This window comes from Primulina tabacum, chromosome 3 (assembly GCF_025594145.1).
Source record: "Primulina tabacum isolate GXHZ01 chromosome 3, ASM2559414v2, whole genome shotgun sequence".
Taxonomy (NCBI): domain Eukaryota; kingdom Viridiplantae; phylum Streptophyta; class Magnoliopsida; order Lamiales; family Gesneriaceae; genus Primulina; species Primulina tabacum.
In genome coordinates, this window is record NC_134552.1 from 1,244,709 (window position 1) to 1,270,609 (window position 25,901).

Genomic DNA, 25,901 nt, shown 5'->3' on the forward strand with positions numbered 1-25,901 from the left:
TTATGACACACATCTTCATCTTGGGCTGACAGGTGTACATCTATCCAAATTTTCCATTCATAATATTATTCCTTAGAAAACATATGGATCTTATTAAAAGATGCCATTGATGTATATCAAATATTCATATATCAGATTACCACTTGTTGGAATCGAATATAAGTTTAGAGGAGGTGAATAAACTTATAAAACAATTATAACAGATTTCCCAATCAAACTGGGTTAGCAGCTTGAAATAGTTTTCTAATCGAACTAATTTATTCAAGCAACTAAGAAGTATATAAGTGCTGAAAAACCTCAATACACAAAGTGAATAAAATATATGCAGAAAGAATCATATCAGATAAGCGAGTGATTAAAAGTAAATGAAGTCTAGAGTTTGTTCATGGAAGTTTAAAGACAATTCTTCTACGCCTCCCCTGCTTCTATTTCCAGAATGATTCTACTAGAATATTTGATTAGTACAACCCTTGTACCAAACCCACTTCAGCTCGGTTTAACAACCTTCTGAGCAAAAACTCCTAGCAACTACACAACAATCTCATCTATTCAAAAACGTATTTCTGTCAGTTACAAGCCTCTCATTACAATGTAATTCAGATAAACAATAGATAAGTGAGAAAATAAACAAGTGCACAAAGTTATCCTCAATCGATCAGATAAAATTTAAGTGTGTGCATATCAGCTTGAAAATATAAATTTGAAAGATGCTAATAAGAATTCTGAAATGTTTGTAATAACAAAAATTTAGAGTTTCAATTGTCTTCAACATTTCTGATGCTTTCTTTTTTTTATATAGATAATTGTCCCAACGACAATAAATTTGAACGATATTCACATATGTACTGGATGCCCAATGATATATCAGAGAAATCCATGTATCCTTGTCGTCTTTTCAGATATAGTACTAGTAAAATAAATTCTTTTGGACGCTAACTAGATATAGTAACCAATAGGTCTTTTAGAGAATGTGACTTGTCTTTGTAGATCAAATTCAAATTGAACTCTTAGGGAACTGTCTCTTGTACGCAGAGAATGTTTCAGACCTGCCCGATGATCAGCTCAATTGGTCTTTTCTGACTTAAGTGATTCAGCTCAATTTATCCTTGATAAGTCGGATTGGTACCATTCTATTCTTTAAGCTCATCAGTCCAATACCGATTCAGCTCAGTTCAGTTCAGACCAATTCTCTTAAACGATATTTAACTATTTAACATTCTTTGTCAAGTCTATTCAATTTCTTGTCCACCGGTTCAGTAATTTGTATCAAACTGATACTGTGGCAGATTAGTTTAATATTATCTGACCAGTTTAATTTATAATTATCAAAATTTAAATCCAAAATTTTATCTTAACAGTGATCAATGGGTGTTTCACAGTCGCTGAAAAACAAAAACCCAAAGAATTGGGCGTCACTGTCTCCGAGTTACTTCAACTCGTTATTACATGGTTTTTTGCAACAAGCGGGATAGTCAAATTTCAACAAATTTTCGGCTGAACATTTACAGACTCTTTTCTATATCATAGAATGATTTATATATTTCATTAATATAATAAAAATAGTTGTTCAAGCAAGTTACAAAAAAATCAGTATAAGAAGGACATAAAATATTAATAATTGCAATGAACTCATTAGTTTACAAGGATAGGAGTATCGAAAATATAATTGATGAAAAAAATACTTTAGTGCACATAAATTGGCCGTGTATCAAATTAAATGAAGGGTAGGTCTCTTGTGAGACGATCTCACAAATCTTTATTTGTGAGACGGGTCAACACTATCGATATTCACAATAAAAAGTAATACTCTTAGCATAAAAAGTAATATTTTTTCATGGATGACCCAAATAAGAGATCCGTCTCACAAAATATGACCCATGAGACCGTCTCACACAAGCTTTTGCCTTAAATGAATTGGGGAAGAATAATTACAGGAAATTGGAAATTAATGGCATGCAACAAATATATGAGAATCAAATAGGATTTTAGAAGATTGTAACTGTTAAAAAAATTAGAAAACAATTTAAGAATATTATTTTCATTTTAAAAACAAAAATACTAAAATAAAATGTGAGTAACAACACTTCATAAATGGCACAATTCACTGCAAATAAAGAAAAAAATCAATTTAAATTTTATTTACACATTATATATACGACTTTTATCCCTATTTTGTTGGTGATTTATTGACATATATATTACATTTAATTCGTTTTTATCTTCGGGACATAGCGACAAAATTAAATAAATTCATTCCCCGTTGTCGCAATAATTTAAGTAATATCGACGTAATTCGAATAGATTATTTTATTCCAACTTTTACAGTAATATCTATATGAGATTTCGAGTTCTTCTATTTCATAATTGATACACAAAATAAATTAATACAAATAAAGAAAGACAGGAAAATTACAGCCCTATATGATTTTGTTTTCCATTTTGTCAAAGAAAAAATAATATTTCAATGATGATACTATTTTTTTTTATTCTGAAAATAAATATTTTCTTCCTTTTCAAATCTAAAAGATTTAAAATATCCCGATTATTAATTAGTAATTACTCCATATTAAAAGGTTCCCAAATTTTATTTTTTTTTATAAAAAAATATTTGACGACAAAAATGAAGAGGGTATGGTATTCTTGTAATTCACTCAAAATCCTCTCCATAAAAAGCGTATACAGCCGTTTTTTAATTATCAAATTCTCATCATTTGGACTGAAAAGTTCACAAAAATTCTAAAAACCTCACAAATCTCTCTTCACCAGACAAAGAAAGACTTCCTTCTCCAATCTGCCACTCTCTCTTCATATACATACAGCGTAAATGTATGTATATTCACGTACATGTGTGTGAGATTTCACAAGCATGAAAAGCAACATTCTTCAATACATTTATGTGCATCAAATCTTTTTTTTTTTCTATTTTTTTACTGATTGGAGTTTGATTTATATATATTTGTAGGGATCAAGAGTTGTCAATAATGGAGGAGGAAATCAATACCAGTGTTCCGCTCCCCGATTCGGACCTTGTAGAGCCGGAGGTTCCGGTGAGTCCAGGGGAAGAAAATGCCACTGATATGGTCGTAAACATGGTTGAGAGGACGAACGATGTGGACGATGAGAATATTGGGGTGATTGTTGACGTTGAAAACGGCAGCAGCGGTGGTGGTGAGTTTAAGGAGAGAAGGAAGAGAGGGAGGCCAAGGAAGGAGGCAGAGGACCTTGGGCATCAGGAACTGGTATTGACGCCGGAATATTTGGCTACTCAGCAGAAGAGGGGGCGTGGTCGCCCAAAGGGCACCGGGAAATGGCAGACACTTGCCGCATCTTTTGGTATCATTTCTGTTGATTTGAGACTTCATATTTTTAACAAACTGGAATACGAATGGACGTATATGTAATTTTTTTCCTAAAAAATTGTAAATTATTTTATTTTTAAATTTAAATTACATGTAATTTTTAAATGGATATAAAGCATACATACCAAGTCAAAGTCCATGTGAAATAAAATAAAAGAAATTATTATGTCACACGTTAATTCGACCTGCTTGCAAAAAATATATTATATTTTATGACAAAAATTCATTTTCATGGACCTAATTGTAACCTTATAACAAATGCCTAATCAAAATAAGGTGGTGTTATAGAAATGGTTTTAATTTTAATTACATGTCATTTTCTGTTTTATTTTTCTAGAGGAATTAATTCATTCTCATGTTGATTAAATTATCTTCTAAATTAGTAAATTTAAAATTTTGAATAATTCATTTATCTAATAAATAGTTAAATTAATTGTTATTTTATGAATTTTTTTAGACTAAAATATGTATAATGATTGATATAAAGTTTCCAAGTTGGTAACTACTTATTATACTAATAGTTTATTTAATTATTATATTAAATTATTTGTTTAAATAAATTAAAAAAGTTGTTTAAAATTGTTTTCATTGAAATAATTGCGTAGACTTATTAAGAGTAATTTATTTTAATACATTTTTTTATATATATTTTATGGAATAAAATAATTATTGAAAATAAAATTGTAGGTAATATTTTGGAGGATATTTCTTTTGGTGTTGAGTTTGGAATGGATGAGTTGAAGATAGTTTATATTTAGTGCAGAAATTGTGTTATTTTGGTGCAAAATCTGCACTAAAATAAAATCTATGGCCTAATAATTGGGAAAAAAATGTGAAATTGAAATAATGTTTGTGAACGTTGCATAGAAGTTAAAAAATTATTGAAATTTCAAATGACCAATGTTTTTCACGGGAATATTTTTTTTTAATATTTATATTCAGGGTTTGTATATTTATGTTTGTGATTCATGTATACTTTATTTTATAACAATTTTAGATTTTTTTCCATTGAGAACATCGTCGTATTGGTGTCACATCAACGCCACATCGAAAAATTATTAAAATTGATCCCAAAAAAACCAAAGATAATAGACTACAATCGAAATTTGACAGTATAAAATATCAAAATTACAACAGAACAAATATACGTAGCAAGAAATGCAATTTCTCTTATATTTATGTTTTTGTTGATCTTACCCTTAGACAATATTTATTTTGTTGATTTGTTTTCTTCGAAATACATGTTTTTTCATCATTTTTTTTACAGGTTCTTATGGTTTATAGTATAGATAGACAATTTTGTACAAAATCTTTTAGACTTGATTTACGTACAGCGTTTCAAGAGATATGGTACTGTTCAATATGATGTATAATTATGACTTTGAAGGAGGAATGGCTGTAAGCGCCGCAGCTGGGAGCAACTTCACACCTTATACGATGATTATCCCAATAGGAGAGGTAATATTAATTAATTAATTAATGTTGTACAATTAACCAATCAAAATTAATATGATTTTCAAATAATAGTTGTTTGGACGGTGATTTATGATGATTACAGAACATTGCTCAGAAGATTTGGTCCGTCTCTCAAAGCCAAAGAGCTTCTGATTCCATGTGTGTGCTTTCAGCTTCGGGTGCTGTTTCCATTGCAGAAATTCTGCAACCTGGTCCACTTGGAGCCACTGTCAAATACGAGGTAGAATCTTTGTTTTCATATCCATTTAGACATCTCTACATTGTACAAACACTGTGTGCATGCATAAGATATTTTGGAAAGAAAATTTGGCATATTTTGATCTTCGTATTTTATATTTTTTATTATTTTGGTTATTTTGCAGTTGTGCATGGTTCACTAATTCATATTTTTTGGCTTTTAATCTTTTTATCATTGACATGATAATAAAAAGTCACCGAAAAAGTTAACTTAGCGACGACCATTGCTTGCACTTTCTATGTCACATCAATATTACAGTAAAATGACTAAGATTGAAAAAAAAAACCAGCACTCTACCATGTCTTCCATATCTTATTTTTGCTCCTTTTTAGGGCCGCTTTGATATTGTTAGTTTGAGTGGCTCGCATATCTACACCGAACGTGGGCTTGGGGGACGAAGAGTTGCTCGGTTGAGCATTCAGCTGGCAAATCCCGATGGTCGTATCTTCGGTGGCGTCGTGGGGGGCTGGCTCATTGCTGCTGTCCCCACTCAAGTAAGCTCTTTTTCTCTCTGTAAACGCGTGCAATTCTCGATAATTCATGTACACAAGAATGTACACACATTTCTGGCTGAAACTGTAATATTTTGGAGAAATTATACATAACATCTTTCTTTAAAAAAATCTTTTGATGAAGGCGACAACCGGAAAAATAACTTTTTTGCTCCATTAACTTATCTCATTTTGAGCTTTAATTCATCGAGCATTCGAAGTTTGATTTTGAATATAATAAAGTTGACTTTTTTATGCTTTAATCTTTATTTCGTCGAAAGTGTTTATGTGATAGCTAAACAAATATTGATTTGACATCGAAAAATGCTAACATGAAACCGAGTGACATGACTGATGTCATGGCAACAAATACCAAAGACTTGGACAACTTATTTTAAAATTGGTAGTTGAAATTGTCGTGTCGATGGTTTTGCGTGATACTAATTTTTTTTCCGTGACATGAATGCAGTCTGCTTTATGTTTGTTGAGTATATATTGTTGGTTCCACTTGCGGTAATTTGAGATAATAAACCCGAAAATAAAGAATAAACTGGACACCGAGATTTACGTGGAAAACTCAGAAAAATTATTAGGGTAAAAACCACGGGCAAGATGAAAAGAATTCCACTATAATATTTTACGGTGTACAACTCACTCACTGTGTTTCCAAAGAGAACACACGCTCCCTTAATACAGGAGAACAAACAACTCACAAATATTACAGAACTAATAAGAGGAATAAGAAAACTCAAGAGGAGACTTGAGAATGGGATACACCAACTGATGAAGGAATGCATCTATTTATAGATGCAATTCCTCGTCTGAACAAAAAAACTTCCGTTTCAAACTTTTCCTACTTGGTCACAAACATGTGCCGATTATTCAACAACCATTAAATGGTTGTCTGCCAATTTGTCAATTGTCAATAATCAATTGCCGACTTTTCTCTCACTTGGAGATTTGATTGAGAATCAAACACATCTCCACACATCATTTTCAATCTTGCCATTTCTTGCTTCTTACGATTCTGTTAGGCCAATTGAGAATCTGCACCACTCAAACTTATTATTGTTCAATGACTTGGTCAGAAAATCAGCTATGTTATCTTTTGTATGGATTTTCTGCATATCCACACTTCTTTCTTCTACTACTCCCGTACAAAGTGAAATTGGACTCCAATATATTTAGTCCTGGAATGAAAGGCTGGATTCCTTGCGATGTGCAAGGCACTCTGACTGTCACAAGACAAAGGAACATTCTCTTGTTTGTGTCCGATCTCCTCCAATAACATTTTAGTCCATATTGCCTCTTTGCAAGCCTGAGTAGCTGCCATATATTCTACCTCCGTTGTAGATAATGCCACAACTATTTGCGGTTTTGAAACCCAGCTTAATGCTCCTCCTGCAAGTGTAAACACATAACCAGTAGTAGATTTTCTCTTATCAGAATTGTGGGGATCCGGACGTTAATCATGTTCTTAATCATCATTGAGACAATTTAATCGATTATAATAAACAGGGTCTACATTTTTTTTTAAAAATACAGTATTAAATGCGGAACGTAATGGAATACATTCTAATATACATGTCAGTATTAAAGTACAAGTCTTGTACTATATACAATCATTCAAACTAAGGTTTAACAACTAAATATCAAGTGTCCAAACCCTATCTCTAATCATGGTCCGTAGTCTCCACTATAATCACGATCTCTCTTCATCTCCTCAACCCCGATCCTGTCCCACCTGTTGCCATGCACACATACAAAGACGACAACAGCCGGATAACTCCGATGAGAAATATATCCCAGTATAAATCAACGAAACATGCAATCATATAAACAATGTAAAAGCATGTAACAAATATCAGTAATATGTATCAAAATCTGAAACATAACCAATATAAAATCGTCAATCAGACTCGTGACTCCACGTCTCATACTAGACTCAATCCTAGTCTAGGGATCCCGGTTTCCAGATGTTGGTATTCCATATCGAATATCAGTAATAGAAGAAACTCCAATTCTATTCAACATCGATATAACCAAACATCCGGTGTCTTGACCTATCCGTCACAGACTTTGGCACTTTCGCCAAATCACTATCATGTGACAATGTGCAATGTGCCAGTGACGATTACATCACTATCTGACACCTATGTCACAAGATCACTCGTCTAATAATCGTCTAATACATGCTTTGTATAAATCAATAGAACAAGCATATCAATTCAAATCAATGCACACAATAACAATAAGTATGTGATTTAGGGAAACTGAAGTATATCATACTCGAGTCGTTCTCCCGGTACCACATTGACTTATACCTTTCTTTAGTTGCAGTTCTGACAACGTTCAAGTCTGGAATTCGAAGTCTGTCAATACTCAATCTGGCAATGACAATATCAAGAAGTACAATATCAATATACTGCTCAAATCAATACCGAATCTGATCAATCTGAATCTAACTCAAAATCACGGTATAACGGAACAATCTGAATATCTTTGTCAATACAATATCAACGGATATCAATTATCACAACTCATAATCGATACAACACAAATCTGATATCAATCTCAATCAAATCAACTCTAAAAATAATAACAATTCCATACGGTATCTGTTCTTCAATCCGATTCCGATTATACGATGTCTAGCATGTCGAGAATACCATTTATGAATCATATCCGATTCTGACAGTATCATAATTTCAACTCATATCAAAACTTAAGAAAAATTACGTCCAGTTGTAGCTTGCGTCGAAAGGAACACAATACTGAAGTCAGATTCAAATTTTGACGGGGCGGATTTCTCGCAATCACAATTTAAACCTACAAAAGTGAAAGCTTTTTCCCTGGAGTCCTTCTCGGTCACTTTTCCTTTTGAAATGAAGGAAATGAATTGTTTACTTATAAGTTGCATGAGAAAGGAACGTGGCTTCATTTTTGGTCCAACACGTCTCGCGCATATGCGCGAGACCTACTGGTCTCAGCACATAACATCTCGGCAGCTCGCGCATATGCGCGCCCTCATTCGGCGCATATGCGCGAGGTCCTTCACCATTCTTCACAACTCTCGGGTACCCTCGTGCACATGCGCGGATCCATGTCGCGCATATGCGCGAGGTCCTCTGCCTGCCTCGCGCATATGCGCCCGGCAGGGTCGCGCATATGCGCGAGGTCTTTTCCTCGCACATAAATCCAACTTCTTTCCGGCTTCTCCGATCTGATCCGTTCTGTCTATAATCACATCAATTAATCAATGAATCATTTCAAATTAACAACACCATAAATCTCGGGCATTACATTTCTCCCACCTAAGATACGATTTCGTCCCCGAAATCACATGCAATCAATCATATCAATAAGGAGTATATAACAGAATACTGAATATAAAACTCACATCAATGAATTAACTCTGGGAATCTCTGTCTCATGTCTGACTCAGTCTCCCAGGTAGCTTCCTCGATGCCATGATGACTCCACTGAACTTTCACAAGCGGAATTGTCTTCGTTCTGAGCTCTTTTTCCTTGCGATCGAGAATCTGAATCGTTTTTTCAAAATAGCTCAATGTCTCGTCAAGTTCGGCCTCGGCTGGCTTAATAACATGTGAAGCATCAGGCAGGTATTTACGCAATAATGATACATGAAAGACATCATGTATCCCAGATAGAGAAGGCGGTAAGGCAAGTCGATAGGCACGATCTCCTATCTTCTCGGGAATCTCATACGGCCCAATATATCATGGAGACAGCTTCCCTTTCTTGCCAAATCTGACAACTCCCTTGAAAGGTGAAATCTTCAAAAATACTTGGTCTCCTGCCTCAAATACCAACGGTCGTCGTCTGATGTTGGCATATTTGGCTTGTCTATCTTGAGCTGCCTTCATTCTCTTCTGAATCATCTTCACTTTCTCAGTCATATCTCTGATCATGTCAGGTCCAATCTCAGGTACCTCAGAGATATCATCCAAATACAGAGGGGATTTGCATTTCTTTCCGTACAATGCCTCGAAAGGAGCCATCTCAATACTCGTATGATAGCTGTTGTTGTACGAAAATTCACATAGTGGCAATGCATCCTGCCAACTAGTGCTAAAATCAAGCACTACAGCTCTAAGCATATCTTCTAATGTCTGGATAGTCCGCTCTGACTGTCCGTCGGTCTGGGGATGATATGCGGTACTCAGATGTAACTTCGTACCTAGAGCCTGCTGTAAACTCTTCCAGAAGTGCGAAGTAAACCGAAGATCACGGTCTGATACAATCGACTTCGGCAATCCATGCAATCTGAGCACTTCTCTGACATAAATATCTGCCATCTGGTCATGTCCGTACGTCATCTTGTATGGCATAAAACATGCGGATTTGGTCAATCTATCAATCACAACCCAAATCGCATCACAACCTCTAGAGGAACGTGGTAACTGCGTCACAAAATCTATGGAAATGTGATCCCATTTCCATTCAGGAATAGATAAACTATGCAATAGACCTCCTGGTTTCTTTCTTTCTGCTTTCACCTGTTGGCAATTCAGATACTTGGATACAAATTCAGTAACATCAGATTTCATCTGTTTCCACCAATACTGTGTCTTCAAATCATTATACATTTTTCTGCCAGCAGGATGAATGATAAAACGACTGCTGTGTGCTTCTGCTAGTATCCGCTGTCTCAAATCTGAAACATTCGGCACAACAATACAATTATTCACATACAAAACACCGTCACGAACCTGATATTTCGATTGATGTCCAGATCTGACAATAGCAATCGAATTCTGCACCTTCTGATCAACTTTATGTGCCTATTTGATTCTCACTATCAGTTCTGGTTTAGCTCGAATAGTACATAATCTCAGAGGCTGACGATCTATTTCAAAAGCTAATCCAGACAAACACCAATCTTCTATCAAATTTGAAACACCAATTGTCGATAAGGACAAAGAACATACCTTACGACTCAGTGCATCAGCTGCTGCATTAGACTTTCCAGGATAGTATTTGATTTCACAATCAAAATCATTCAGCAAATCTAGCCACATTCTTTGTCGCATATTCAGCTCTGATTGTGAAAACAGATATTTCAAGCTTTTATGATCAGAATAGATTTCAAACTTCTCACCATAAAGGTAGTGTCGTCATATCTTCAAAGCAAATACAATGGCAGTCAATTCAAGATCATGAATTGGGTAACGAGTCTCATGTGGCTTCAGCTGTCTCGAGGCATAAGCAATAACATGCCCTCGCTGCATCAAAACACAACCCAATTCTCGGTGAGATGCATCACAATAAACCACAAAATCACCAGTACCTGATGGAATAGTCAATATCGGTGCACTAGTCAGTCTTTTCTTCAGTTCCAGAAAACTGGACTCACAGTCTTCAGACCATACAAACGGAGCATTCTTCTGAGTCAACTGCGTAATCGGTTTGGCAATATTCGAGAAATCTTTAATAAATCGACGATAATAACCTGCTAAACCCATAAAGTTGCGTATCTCTGGTACAGATGTCGGTCTCGGCCAAGAAATCACGGCTTCAACCTTACTGGGATCAACTGATATACCATCTTCGGATATGATGTGACCCAGAAATACCACCTGTCTCAACCAAAACTCGCATTTTGACAATTTAGCATACAGTTTCTCAGCCCTCAGAATTTTCAATACAGTTCTCAAATGCTCGGCATGCTCAATCATATTCTTCGAATAAATCAAGATATCATCGATGAATATAATAACAAAATCATCAAGATACCTCTGAAATATGCGGTTCATCAGACCCATAAACACAGCTGGAGTGTTATTCAAACCGAACGGCATGACAATAAATTCATATTGTCCATACATGGTTCGGAATGCTTTCTTCGATATATAAGAATCCCTGACTCTCAGCTGATGATATTCAGATCTCAAATCGATCTTGGAATATACTGAAGAACCCTGCAACTGATCAAACAAATCATCAATACGAGGCAAGGGATATTTATTCTTTACCGTCGCCTTGTTCAGTTGCCGGTAGTCAATGTAAAGTCACATTGAACCGTCTTTCTTTCAAACAAACAATACTGAAGCACCCCAAGGAGACACGTTCGGTCTGATATACCCTTTGGCTAGTAAATCCTCCAACTGTTCTTTCAATTCTATCGGTGCCATTCTGTACGGAGCTCTAGAAATCGGAACCGTACCTGGCATCAACTCAATACTGTTGTCTATCTCTCGAATCGGAGGCAATCCAGGAATTTCATCTGGGAAGACATCAGCAAACTCACACACCACTGGCAAATCCGCCAATGATGGACTCGATTTCAGTAAATCCACTGAATAGACAAGGAATCCATCCACTCCTTTCTGCAATAATCGAGTCATATTTATAGCAGATATCAAAGGAATTCTGGCTCGAGAACCCTTACCGTAAAACTTCCACTCATCAGCCATTTCAGGTCTGAATCTCACAATCTTGTGGAAACAATCAACAGTAGCTCTGTACTTGGTCAACATAACGATACCGATAATACAGTTAAAATCAGATAAACCAAGTACAATACAATCCAACTCGATCTCATGTTTATCATACTGCAGTATACAAGATTTAACATATTTCACTGATATCAAACATGTCCCCAACGGAGAAGAGACAGACACTACCGCAGATAATGACTCAATAGGCAATGCATGACTCAATGCAAATCGCTTAGATATAAATGTATGCGATGCCACCAGTATCCATCAATACATATGCAGGATAACCAGAAATAACACAGTTACCTGCCACAACATCGTCTGGTGTGTCCTGAGCCTGCTCCTCAGTCAAAGCGAACACTCTGGCCTGCTGTCTAGGAGGCTGGCTAACTGTCTGGCTTCCTCTGGCCTTGGCTGTGACTGGGCTGGTGCTGGCTGGAAGGAGTGGACTGCAACTGGTGGTCGTCTACTAGTCTGAGCTACTGATCCCGATGACTCGGCACCCTGTGACCTCTGAGTATCTCTCTGGGGACAAACTCGAGCAAAATGTCCCTGCTGTCTACAAATACGGCAAGTGCCAAACACTCCTCGGCACTGCTATGTGGAATGCTTCCCTCCAAAAGTGCTGCAATAAGGTCCTGTATAACTCTGGCCCTGACCGGTCTGTCTCGAGCCACTAGAACTGGATAAACCGCTTCCAGATCTCTTGAACTATTTCCCTTTAGCTTTCAGGAAATCTTTCTTTCCACCACTGCTGCTGCCACTCTCAAATCGGGGAGGTGATTGCTGTGGTCTCGGTGCTGAAGGCACAAACGAAGCTCCCTTCTGTTTCATCAGACCAGCTTCGGTTCCCTTGGCTCTATTCAAGACATCAGTAAAATTATTCGGTCGTCCCGTATTCACCAGTGTAAATATTTCAGGATTCAGGCCATTAATAAACTGATCCGCAATGGCTTCGTCGTTTTCAGCCACATGTGGAGCAAATCTTAACAAGGTAGAGAACTTGGACACATACTCTTCAATGTTCAGCTGACCCTGTCTCAAGTTTGCAAACTCTGCTCCCTTATCCTTCCTGTACGACACTGAAAAGAATCTCTGATAAAACTCAGTTCTAAATACATTCCAGGTGATAACTGTACCTCGATGCTCCAAGGCCCGTTTTGTTGTAATCCACCAGTTCTTTGCAACATCATGCAACTGGTGCCCAATCAGTTTCACTTTCCGCTCATCAGTGTAATCCAAGGACTCAAACAGCATCTCAATGTCGTCTAACCAACTCTCGCAATCAACTGAAGTCTCAGTACCCTTCAGAGTCGGTGGATGGAATGACTGACATCTCTTCAACAATGTCTCCATCGGTGTTGCTGTCACATCCATTGGAGGATTCGAAGTGCTACCCTGTTCCGGTATTCTTCGAGGAGGCATATCTGATTACCAAAAGGGTTAGCAACCAAATACAATACAACAATATATATATATCAGTTCCCTTCTGATCATCTTACCTCTGATCAAGAATTGGTTCTGATTCAATCTCAATAATACACATTACCATATCAATGTCAGATAATCAGGTAAACATGTATTAAAGCAGTAAATCATGCTAGCAATCAAAAGCAAGGAAAGAAAACTCAATCTACCCCGCTTCCTAACTTCTATCTCAATCTAAAGGATTTATCGCTCTGATACCACCTTTTGTGGGGACCCGGACGCTAATCATGTTTTTAATCATCATTGGGACAATTTAATCGATTATAATAAACAGGGTCTACATTTTTTTTAAAATACAGTATTAAATATGGAACGTAATGGAATACATTCTAATATACATGTCAGTATTAAAGTACAAGTCTTGTACTATATACAATCATTCAAACTAAGGTTTAACAACTAAATATCAAGTTTCCAAACCCTATCTCTAATCATGGTCCGTAGTCTCCATTCTAATCACGATCTCTATTCATCTTCTCGACCCTGATCATGTCCCACCTGTTGCCATGCACACATACAAACACGACAACAGCCGGATAACTCATCCCAGTATAAATCAACGAAACATGCAATCATATAAACAATGTAAAAGCATGTAACATATATCAGTAATATGTATCAAAATCTGAAACACTAACAAATATAAAATCGTCAATCAGACTCGTGACTCCACGTCTCAGACTAGACTCAATCCTAGTCTAGGGATCCCGGTTTCCAGACGTTGGTATTCCATATCGAATATCAATAATAGAAAAAACTCCAATTCTATTCAACATCGATATAACCAAATATCCGGTGTCTTGACCTATCCGTCACAGATTTTGGCACTTTCGCCAAATCACTATCCTGTGACAATGTGCAATTTGCCAGTGACGATTCCATCACTATCTGACACCTATGTCACAAGATCACTCGTCTAATACTCGTCTAATACATGCTTTCTATAAATCAATAGAACATGCATATCAATTCAAATCAATGCACACAATAACAATAAGTATGTGATTTAGGGAAACTGAAGTATATCATACTCGAGTCGTTCTCCCGGTACCACATTGACTTATACCTTTCTTTAGTTGCAGTTCTGACAACGTTCAAGTCTGGAATTCGAATTCTGTCAATACTCAATCTGGCAATGACAATATCAAGAAGTACAATATCAATATACTGCTCAAATCAATACCGAATCTGATCAATCTGAATCTAACTCAAAATCACGGTATAACGGAACAATCTGAATATCTTTGTCAATACAATATCAACGGATATCAATTATCACAACTCATAATCGATACAACACAAATCTGATATCAATCTCAATCAAATCAACTCTAAAAATAATAACAATTCCATACGGTATCTGTTCTTCAATCCGATTCCGATTATACGATGTCTAGCATGTCGAGAATACCATATATGAATCATATCCGATTCTGACAGTATCATAATTTCAACTCATATCAAAACTTAAGAAAAATTACGTCCAGTTGTAGTCTGCGTCGATAGGAACACAGTACTGAAGTCAGATTCAAATTCTGACGGGCGGATTTCTCGCAATCACAATTTAAACCTACAAAAGTGAAAGCTTTTTCCCTGGAGTCCTTCTCGGTCACTTTTCCTTTTGAAATGAAGGAAATGAATTGTTTACTTATAAGTTGCATGAGAAAGGAACGTGGCTTCATTTTTGGTCCAACACTTCTCGCGCATATGCGCGACCTCAACTCGCGCATATGCGCGAGACCTACTGGTCTCAGCACATAACATCTCGGCAGCTCATGCATATGCGCGCCCTCATTCGGCGCATATGCGCGAGGTCCTTCACCATTCTTCACAACTCTCGGGTACCCTCGCGCACATGCGCGGATCCATGTCGCGCATATGCGCGAGGTCCTCTGCCTGCCTCGCGCATATGCGCCCGGCAGGGTCGCGCATATGCGCGAGGTCTTTTCCTCGCACATAAATCCAACTTCTTTCCGACTTCTCCGGTCTGATCCGTTCTGTCTATAATCACATCAATTAATCAATGAATCATTTCAGATTAACAACACCATAAATCTCGAGCATTACAAGAATCACTTGCATAATCTGAATCGACATAGCCCCTGAGTGTAAAATCTGATCCTCCATAACATAATTTAGCATTTAAGGTACCCTTAATGTATCTAATGATCCTCTTAACAATGCTCAAATGCTCTCGTCCAGGATTCGCCATATACCGACTAACTGCTCCCACTGCTTGAGAAATGTCCGGTCTTGTACAGATCATAGCGAACATCAAACTTCTCACTGCTGATACATATGGTACTCGAGACATCTCCATCCTCTCTGCTTCACTGTTAGGACACATCTCGGAGAATAACTTGAAGTTAACAGGAAGAAGGGTCGATATTGGCTTACTATATTGCATGTTGAAGCGTTGCAAGATTTTCTTCAAATAATTTTTTTGGGAAAAACCAAATTTTTCTGTTACTTCTGTCTCGGTGAACTTGCATCCTTAGAATCTTGTTTGCCTGTCCCAAGTCCTTCATATCAAATTCTCTAGCCAACTGTGCCTTCAATCCTTGGACTTGATCTTTGTTGGGGCCTGCTACCAACATGTTATCCACATACAACAATAAAATAATATAATCATCACCAGACCTCTTGAAATATGTACAAGGGTCTGTACAAAGTCTGTTATATCCAAGACTCATGATATAAGAATCAAATCTCTTGTACCAACACCTCGGTGCCTGTTTGAGACTGTATAGAGATTTGTTCAACCTGCAAACCAAGTTCTATTTGCCTTTTTCCGCAAAACCTTCTAGCTGGAGCATATAGATTTCTTCTTCAAGATCTCCATGAAGAAACTCCATTTTCACATTTAGTTGTTCTAGATGTAGGTCAAACACCGCACATAATGTCAGCACCACTCTGACTGTTGTAAGCCGAACCACATGAGAAAATATCTCATTGAAGTCAATGCCTTCTTTCTGAGCATACCCTTTTACCACCAATCTAGCACGATACCGCTCCACTTGGATATTGTCATCACGCTTGATCTTATAGACCCATCTGTTTCCAATAGCTTTCCTCCCTCGTGATAGTGTAACAAGATCCCAAGTTTTATTCATGTCTAATGCCTCCAACTCTTCTTGCATTGCTATCATCCACAAGGATACATCCGAGCTTTGAGTAGCCTCGTGAAAATTCGATGGCTCACCATCCTCTGATAATAGACAATATGCAATATTACTTTCAGTGACATAATCTGAAAGCCAACATGGTGGTCTTCTGTCTCGAGTTGACTGCCTTATATTGGAAACCTCAAACTCAACATATTCTTGTTCTTCGTGCTCTGATACTGCTTCACAAGAAATTTGACATTCGTCTGTCTTATTTTCCACCTGAAATATAGTAGTTTTTGAATTCAGTATGACTTTGTCTCCTTTTACTTTATATTCATCGAAGACAACATCTCTGCTGATGACAAGCTTTTGGACAGTATGATCCCACAAGCGAAACCCCTTTACTCCAGCAGCATAACCCAAGAAGATATATTTTCTAAATTTCGAATCCAACTTCGATCTTTCTTGATTATTGTACAGAACGTACACATAACTTCCAAATGTATGCAAATGAGAATAATCTGTCGGCTTCTCAATCCACATCTCCATCGGAGTCTTGAGATCAATCGCTTCTAAAAGAGAACGATTGATAATATAACAAGCGGTTTTGACTGATTCCGTCCAAAATGACTTGTCTAGATCTACAGTCCTCAACATAGCTCTTGTTCTGTGCAACAAGGTTCTGTTCATCCGCTCTGCCACTCCATTCTGTTGAGGTGTGTAAGCCGTCGTGAATTGTCTTTTGATGTCTTCATGTTGACAATATGCATCAAATTCGTTACTGGTATATTTTTCTCCATTGTCAGTCCTCAAACACTTGATTTTCTTTTCTGAATCAAGTTCAACCCGCGCTTTGAATTCTTTGAAGATCTGGAAAATATCTGATTTCTTCTTGATCGAATACACCCAACATCTCCTAGATAAATCATCAATAAACGAGACAAAGTATCTCGCTCCTCCTAGGAATACAACTGGTGCTTGCCAAACATTCGGAATGAATTAGCTCCAATATACTTTTTCTCCTGGCAGTAGAAGTGCCAAACTTTAATCTGTGTTGTTTACTGGTAACACAATGCTCACAAAAGAGTAGTGACACTTTTGTAAGTCCCGGCAGCAGCTTTCATTCTGAGAGAATTTTCAATCGTCGTTCTTACATATGCCCGATCTTTCTATGCTATAATACTTTTAATTCTTCTCCTGAACCAATTGATGCAACAGCTAGTTTTAGCCTCTTTGTGTGTTTCTCCCAAAAGTACATACAGATTTGCAGCAACTTTTTCCGCATTCATAACCACAAGCGTACCCTTCACAATTTTCATGATCCTGTTCTCGATCCATGTTTTGCATCCGATGTCATCCAATTACCCCAAGGACAAAAGATTCTTCGTCAGTTCTTTCACATGTCGTACTTCATGTATGGTGCGAATGGTGCCATCAAACATTTTAATTTTGATAGTACCGACCCCAGCGATTTTCAAGGCATGATCATTTCCCATTAATACAGATCCTCCTGAGACTGGTTCATAATGATCAAATCATTCTCTCCGAGACGTCATGTGCCACGTCGCTCCTAAATCCATAATCCATGTGTCACAAAATTTGTGTTTGTCTTTTGCAACTTTTGTCGCTTCGCTGAATAATATTTCACCACTGCCTGAAGTACTAGCCACATTTCCTTGAGAATTTTTTTCATACTCGTATATAAAGCAGTATATAAAGAAGTGCCCTTTACCGCCATATTTAAAGCAGTAAATACTTTTCTTCTTACTTCTCGACTTTGATCTACCTCGTCTTTGGCTCCCACTGGAGTCACGGTCCATAAATCTTCCTCTTATCATTGGTAAAACCTCTGCCTTCTTCAAGGTTACCAATCTATCTTCCTTATTCTTGCGCCTGCTTTCTTCTCCGAGAACCGCGGTTAAGACATCGTCGAATCTTAGAAAATCCATAAATATTGTTGGTTATGTTGATGATAAGTTGATAATATGAATATGGTAGACTTTGAAATAGAAGCTCCGCACGTTCATTTTCCCCTATTTTATGCCCCATGGAAGTGAGTTGGAGAAATAAATATTTAGTGTGTTGATATGGTCGGTCATCGATGAAGATTCCGTCATCCGAAGAATATAAAGCTTTTTCTTTAGGAAAATCATATTGTGTAGCGACTTGACCTCGTACATCTTTTTCAGAGTATCCCAGATAAATTTGGCTTTTTTTATTCAAGAGATACTTGACAGTACTTCGTCTGCTATAGCCAAGTGTAAATTGACAACATCATTATCATTCATGTCATTCCACTTTCCATCATCCGTAATTTCCACCGGTCTATCTCCAATAGCCGTCAAGCAAATCTTCTTTCTTAAAACTGCTTGTATCTTTATTTTCACATCATAAAATTGCTTCCATTGAACTTTGCTATCTCGTACTTTCCCGCCATTATGTCTACAATAATTTAGTAGACTGAACAAAATAATCTCACTTAATAAAAAAAATCTCAAAAAATCTTTTCTGATTTGAAATATTAGTCTAGACTGCAACCATAAAGCATACTCGGAATGGTAAGAATTTTAAACCAAGGCTCTGGTACCACTTGTTGGTCCCACTTGTGGTAATTTGATATAATAAATCCAAAAATAAAGAATAAACTGGACACCGAGATTTACGTGGAAAACTCCTAAAAATTATTAGGGTAAAAACCAGGGGCAAGATGAAAAGAATTCCACTATAATATTTTACGGTGTACAACTCACTCACTGTGTTCCCAAAGAGAACACACACTCTTTTCATACAAAAGAACAAACAACTCACAAATATTATAAAACTAATAGAAAGAATAATAAAACTCAAAAGGAGATTTGAGAATGAGATACACCTAACTGATGAAAAAATACATCTATTTATGGATGCAATTACTCTTTGAACAAAAACCTTCCGTTTCAAATTTTTCCAATTTGATCACAAAACATGTGCTGATTATTCAACAACCATTAAATGATTGTCTGCCAATTTGTCAATTGTCAATAACCAGTTGCCGACATATATTCTTAGAATTAGCGTTGCCTTTACTCTCTTAATTTCTGGTCCACATATTTTTGGTTTAATTCAATGTAATTTTTCAGCTATCTAAGATTTTGATTGGTCAGAATTTTAAATATTAATTTGTCGACACTGATCCAAAATTTTTAACATACTTTGCAGCTAGTGGTTGCAACCTTCAGACAGAATACAAAGGAGCTTCCAAAGGCCAGGCCAATTAGCCGTAGCGTCGCAGTGGCTACCTCCGCGCCGACCGCTCCTCCAAATGCTGTAATCGGAAATGTCATAACCGAGTCTAAAGAGAATCACGCTTCTCCGTCCGCTGTCCACGAAAACTCTCCGCAATCGTGCCCAGGATCGTAATTTCCGCTTCCCAATGACCCCAGGAAGAAAAAACTACATTTGATATGTGTAATATTAAGTTGCAAACTTTGTTAGTCTATTAGTATGAAGAGTTTGGAGCTTCAAATTTTATGTAGAGAAATCATGAAGATCGAAGTGATGGATAATTTTTAGAAAAATGAAGTGGAAGAGGCTGGTGCTTTCTGGCTCCACCTTTCGGTAGTCGAATTTTGTTTGTTGTATTGTTATTTTAGTACAACATTGATGTTGGTCATTAGGCTTCATAATTTTTTCATTGATTTCCTGGTTGTATTTCTCAGTTATTTGGTTTGAAAAATAGAAGACACCATTCTTGACTCTCTTTTTTTTTTGGGGGGGATAAATTTAATTGTTTTTTTTTAATCAAATAGACCATAATCAGTTGAATTTATTAAAAATTAATTCACTTTATAATGTAATTTACTCTAAATATGTGATACAAAGATTCTAACGAAATAATTTGATTGAATCATGCATGTAAGACAAAAATTTGTGTGATACTATCTCACATGTCATATTTTTTGAGACGAATCTCTTATTTTGGTTATCCATGAAAAAAAATTAATTTTTATGTTAAGATTATTATTTTTTATTGTGAATATCAGTAGAGTTGACCCGTCTCACACATAAAAATTCCTTAAAATTGTCTCAGAAAAAATAATGTATAATATAGCCATGATACGTGCATTTGACAAGTCACATCACATACAATCATAGAAATATCCAAGCGACGATAATTTTTTGACATTTGTACAACAATGTCGGGGCCTCGTAAAAGTGAGAGGCGTATCCTGATTAATAGCTAGACTATCGTATTATCCTTAAATCGACCGCTCTTGAGATAGGAAATTAAAAATTGTTGTCTCAAAATTGCGTGTATGTAATTGACTAATCAAAAATCGAAATCCATGAATTTGAGCCAAGGTAGTCCTTGTTTCTTGGCCGCCCTTGAACAGCTTGAGGTGGGCGGTGCGCCACCAATTCCTGCCGCCGTATTCCGGCACAGAAAGAAATTTCTTGAATCCAATGCCATTAGCTTCTCTTCCACCTTTAAACCTACATGCACCATAATGTTACTTTCAAGTTCATGTTAAACTTGTCGTGGGAAAATTAGAAAAGAAATTACCTAAGAAACTATCAAATCTTTCACTTAATATAGAATTACATATACAAAGGAATTTGGTTGAAATGAACACAAGAGTCATCTGACAGTTTTAAAAAATACACTATTTTGTGTTTTGTTTTTAAATATAATATAATAGAGTTATTGACTGTAATCTTCAAAAAAAAAATTTAATTTCGTATATTTATATTTAAGATAATCTCTTTTCAAATATTATTATAAAGCAAAAATATATATTCATATCCTTTATTATTTATTATAGTGATATTTTAATTTTAAAAAAAATAAGGAGAAAAAGATCTCATCAATTCTAAAAGTTAATAAATCAAATTACGCACGAAATTAAGTTGATGATACTAACTTTCCAAGGAAAACTGGGAGTAATGGAGCTCGAAGTCGGCCGCGTCGGTGGACGGCAGCAGTGGCCGCCGCCCCTCCTTAACATACAGCAGCAGCACCGCAGAAATCAAGTCCTTGACCGACGACTCGGGCGACATCACCACCTGCACGGGGCCGAGGATCCTCTCTATCGTCACTTTCAACAGCAATTTCGTAGGCTTCGACGGCTTTCCTTTCGACGCCACGTCCTCAAATCTGAGCCCTGTGACTCTTTTTCCATCCAGAATATCCGGCACACTCCTCGGCCTTGACAACACCTCCAACGCCCCTCCGCCACCATCTCTGACGTTAAACGACGGCAACATCTCCGAGACGTACCTCTCCTTCATGTAATATTCTTGACCAGCTCCTTTCCGCTGATTCTTCGGCGACATACTTTTAATGTCAGGGTCCGTAAATGGCGGAGACGTGTCTGCGTAGAGAAACCAGAAAGATAACTGCGAATTGCAGGGTATACTTGTATGGAATAGAAGACGAAACGATGGGATATATATATCTTCGGAAATCTCCAGTGTAATGCCACATGTACATGATTTAGTGAGCAATGCACTGAAAAGACGTGTCCAGTTGTTCTTGCATCCTTTTGTGGGATAGGCTGAGAGGCAGGCGTGTACGTGTTATACGAATCTTCGGTTCAGTTCAAATCATCTTAAAGAATTATTTTAATTTTTTCATATTTTATATTTTGTAGGTACATAGAATTTAACATTAAAAACCTAATATTTAATAACTTTATTATATAAAACTAATTATACAAATATTTTTTTAAAATCCTCGTGAATTTTAATTTTTTTTTGCACCCATTGAATTATCTTCCACGATTCCTATAATCGTTGATATCAAAAATTTATATTTTTTTTTTTTATAATATACTAAAATTTCAAAACAAATAAACAATTATAAAGATAACGTTCCAATATTGTGTTATATGTATATCGCTGCAAATGCTGAATACTACAGCCAGGTGTTTAAGTAGCTCATCACATTGCCTCAGGGATATAAAGGAGAGGGTGAAGTTTAGGGTGACGTGAATTAATATTTTTCTGATGATCGATTCTGTTAAGCATATTTTTCACTGAAATATTGTGAGAGATATAATCTAGGATTGGTGTTTGTTGTCTTTTCTCTCGAATCTCAGTCTACTTGTAAACATTCTTCAAAGACGACATTTGCAAGACATCATTACAATTTCTGATATACTAATAAAATATGCACATATCTCGTGTATGTGAAATAATAATCATAATCTATAAGAGGAAAATGATATTATTATTTTTATTTCATTAAACGGTTAATTTTAAGTTTAATTTAACAAAAATGGAGAACTAATTAAATTTTAGAAGGAAAAATAGTGAAAAAATGAGAGAGATTAGATAAGAGAAAAAAATGAGAATAATTTAGTAAATTGAGATCTAACGTAGAGAAGAGATGAGTCAAACTTTGGAAGTAAAATAGAAGAAATTTTGGTGTGACTTAGACATATCAAAAGTCAGAGGTTGTTTGTCTTATTGGATGAAATGTCGAATAATGTATAATACAGTTATGATAAATCATTATATATAGACCTAATCATTTATAACTATGATATTTTGTAGAACTTGAGTCAAACGTGAGAGACCATGTCTCATACCGTTACGGACAGATGAATAAATATTTTAGATACATTTTTTTTTTTAAAAAAACTATATTTTAAAACAAACTCAAGAACCTATGAAAGGAATTTCATTATTGAATATTGATTAACCCAGTAATTTGGTCCGGCCCAGGAGGCCGGCTAAGATGATTATGGGCCAATCAAGCTTACAAATAAAAACAGCGCGTAAACTGAAATTGGCCATGCTCCAAGGAATCAAACGCGGTGCCCTAGCTCGCTGTCCCTGTTCCTGTTTCTCTCAGATCCGATCTGCTTCTCCGTTTCATCCGATTTTCTTCTGTTCAATGCTTCATCGTCGATGCCTGGCGGAAGAATAAGGTGCGCGTGTGGATTATTTGTGATACATTATCTATTTGGATTATTACATGAATTTTGCTTCCTATTCGAATTTGTCCTTTTCTACGTTTATTGTGGTTGGTTTCTACCTATTTCATTGTGCAGAAACATCCAAAAATCATCTACAATTTTCATTTTTATTCGTTGTTTTGTTCCTTTGAGCTACCGAAAGGGATCGCATAGCGGAGTGGATATCGCGTTAGACTCCGGATCTAAAGGTCGTGGGTTCGAATCCCACTGCGATCGCCTCCTCTCTTTTTTTTTTTTGTTCTAATTTTCACACTGTTCAATGTTATTTCACTCTTTTACAAAAAATTCAAATTTTATTAAATCACAAATTATGAATCATGTTATCTCTAAAATATTCAAACAAGGGCTTCTCATGCTCATAGTCTGAGTTTATAAATTTCTTAGTTTTAGTTCGGGCTGTTTATTGAATTATTTTATAGTTGACGCCTGATGGGATTGAAAATCCAGAACATTTAAAGGCATCAAATTTTATTATAAAAACTTGGGTTTTTTAACGGTTTACTCTATTAATTTGGGCTTTTTCACTGTTTACCGTGAATAAAATAATAACTAGATGGATATAAATTAAAATCTACGGTCTTACGTCAATGGTGAGGGCATGATATACTTTTTTTTTGAAAAAAAATCAACAAGTCAAGCTTTTTAAGATGATGTGACTTGATTTTTAAATTTTTTTTTACACGTAAATTATTAAAAATAATAATTAGAATTGTGGTGATAGAGTTATGAGATGTATAACGATCAGCACAAATCACTCGAACCAATTACCATGCCCTGTTAAATGACGTGATTTTGATCGAATATCAAACATTTGCTTATATAACTTGTGAACGTCTAGAGAACATTTGCTTACATAATTGGTGAACGTCTAGAGAACATTTGCTATCATTATTCTTTACTTGTTTAAATTTTTTTTTGAAGTGTATCATTCGTTTGCTTTTATCATTATTCGAATTTATCAAATTTGCGGGATACATCAATCCTGATGATATAGTCACCGTCAACATTAAGCCCCCAAATTATCGCAACATCTTGTAGTGTGATTGTTGTATCGTCAACTCGAATGTGGAAGGTATGAGTTATCGGCGCCATCTTTCCATAAGAGCAGTTATCAAATGATATCGTAAACACAATCACCACAAGATAGGATGTTGTAAAAGCCCATTTCATGTAGACATGACCGAGTACGGTGGTGTATTATACCACTTTTCTACAATTCTCGAATTAAATTATCTGATCTACGCACTCTTAGGGTGTTATCAAAGTTGTTATGTTTAATAAAACTAGATATATATATGTTTGTTGTTAATAAAGAACAGTAGCATCAACTGGTGCAGCATGTAATGACATCCTATAATTAATAAAAATAATAATATATTATTATCTAGCACAATATTGTCTAAAAAACAATTACAACATCAATTAACAAAAAAAATTATAACATACAAACATTAACTATAAGTAAACCAATTTTTAAAAAATTAAAAATAATAAAGACACTAAAAATAATATATTCATAATCTACGAGTTTTGGAAATAAAAAATTATTTTAATAATAAAAATTTATTTACATATCTTGTTTGAAATTTTTATAATGAAATTTTAATTATATGAAAAAATTCAAAAACAAATATTGATAATATAATTAAAATCAAATAAAAAATTAGCTTGACATTATAAATAAAATCGAATAAAGTAATTATTATATCTATTAATATAAACAATAATTTTGAAGATCTACAAAATAATAATAATCACGAACACATAATAATTTTAATATATACACATAATAATAAATATTTGATCGCGTCAAAACAAAAATATTTTTTGTAATAAATATTGGTGTCACGGTCTCACAAATGACATGATTTTATTTTATTTTTTAAAAATTAATCAATTCACCCTTTTTAAGAGCACGTGACTTGATTAAGTACTAATAAAACTTTAAATTTATCATAAATAATTAAATTAGTCTTACATTATTGTAGTTAATATCTACAGAAAACTTGAATGAGTCGGAAAATGCATTTTTCTAAAATATTTAAGACATGACTTTTTATTACTGGTTTTAAAAAAAACTAAAACAAGTCACACGTGTTTTTAAAGAAAGACAACTTAACCAAAATATAAATACGAAAACATATTATACTTAAAATTATTATTATCTAACATATAATTATACAAAAATTATAAAAATTAATAATAACAAACAAAATCAAGATATAACATTATTGTAGCTCGTGATTATATCGGAGAGTGTTAGTATCGAACGCTTACCACTAGGCCAAAAGTTATAACTGTTAGTCAAGGCGCAACTTTATT

General features: G+C 35.5%; 2 protein-coding genes and 1 non-coding gene across 3 annotated transcripts; 2 read left to right on the forward strand and 1 right to left on the reverse strand.

Annotated features, from left to right (window-relative positions):
- The first annotated feature begins 2,718 nt into the window (after window positions 1-2,718).
- On the forward strand, window positions 2,719-20,340 carry LOC142538799 (AT-hook motif nuclear-localized protein 11-like). Its single transcript, XM_075644095.1, has 6 exons — window positions 2,719-2,826; window positions 2,963-3,333; window positions 4,747-4,817; window positions 4,918-5,055; window positions 5,406-5,567; window positions 19,819-20,340. Coding segments are annotated over exons 1-6 (945 nt in total). The 5' UTR covers window positions 2,719-2,824; the 3' UTR covers window positions 20,020-20,340.
- A 546-nt stretch (window positions 20,341-20,886) lies between these two features.
- On the reverse strand, window positions 20,887-22,025 carry LOC142538800 (uncharacterized protein At4g22758-like). Its single transcript, XM_075644096.1, has 2 exons — window positions 21,522-22,025; window positions 20,887-21,093 (listed from the first exon to the last, which is right to left on the reverse strand). The coding sequence occupies exons 1-2, from the start codon at window positions 21,931-21,933 to the stop codon at window positions 20,930-20,932; spliced, it is 576 nt and encodes a 191-aa protein (XP_075500211.1). The 5' UTR covers window positions 21,934-22,025; the 3' UTR covers window positions 20,887-20,929.
- A 1,697-nt stretch (window positions 22,026-23,722) lies between these two features.
- On the forward strand, window positions 23,723-23,795 carry TRNAR-CCG (transfer RNA arginine (anticodon CCG)). The gene has a single exon. It is a non-coding gene; the product is annotated as a tRNA-Arg (tRNA).
- Window positions 23,796-25,901: the final 2,106 nt, after the last annotated feature.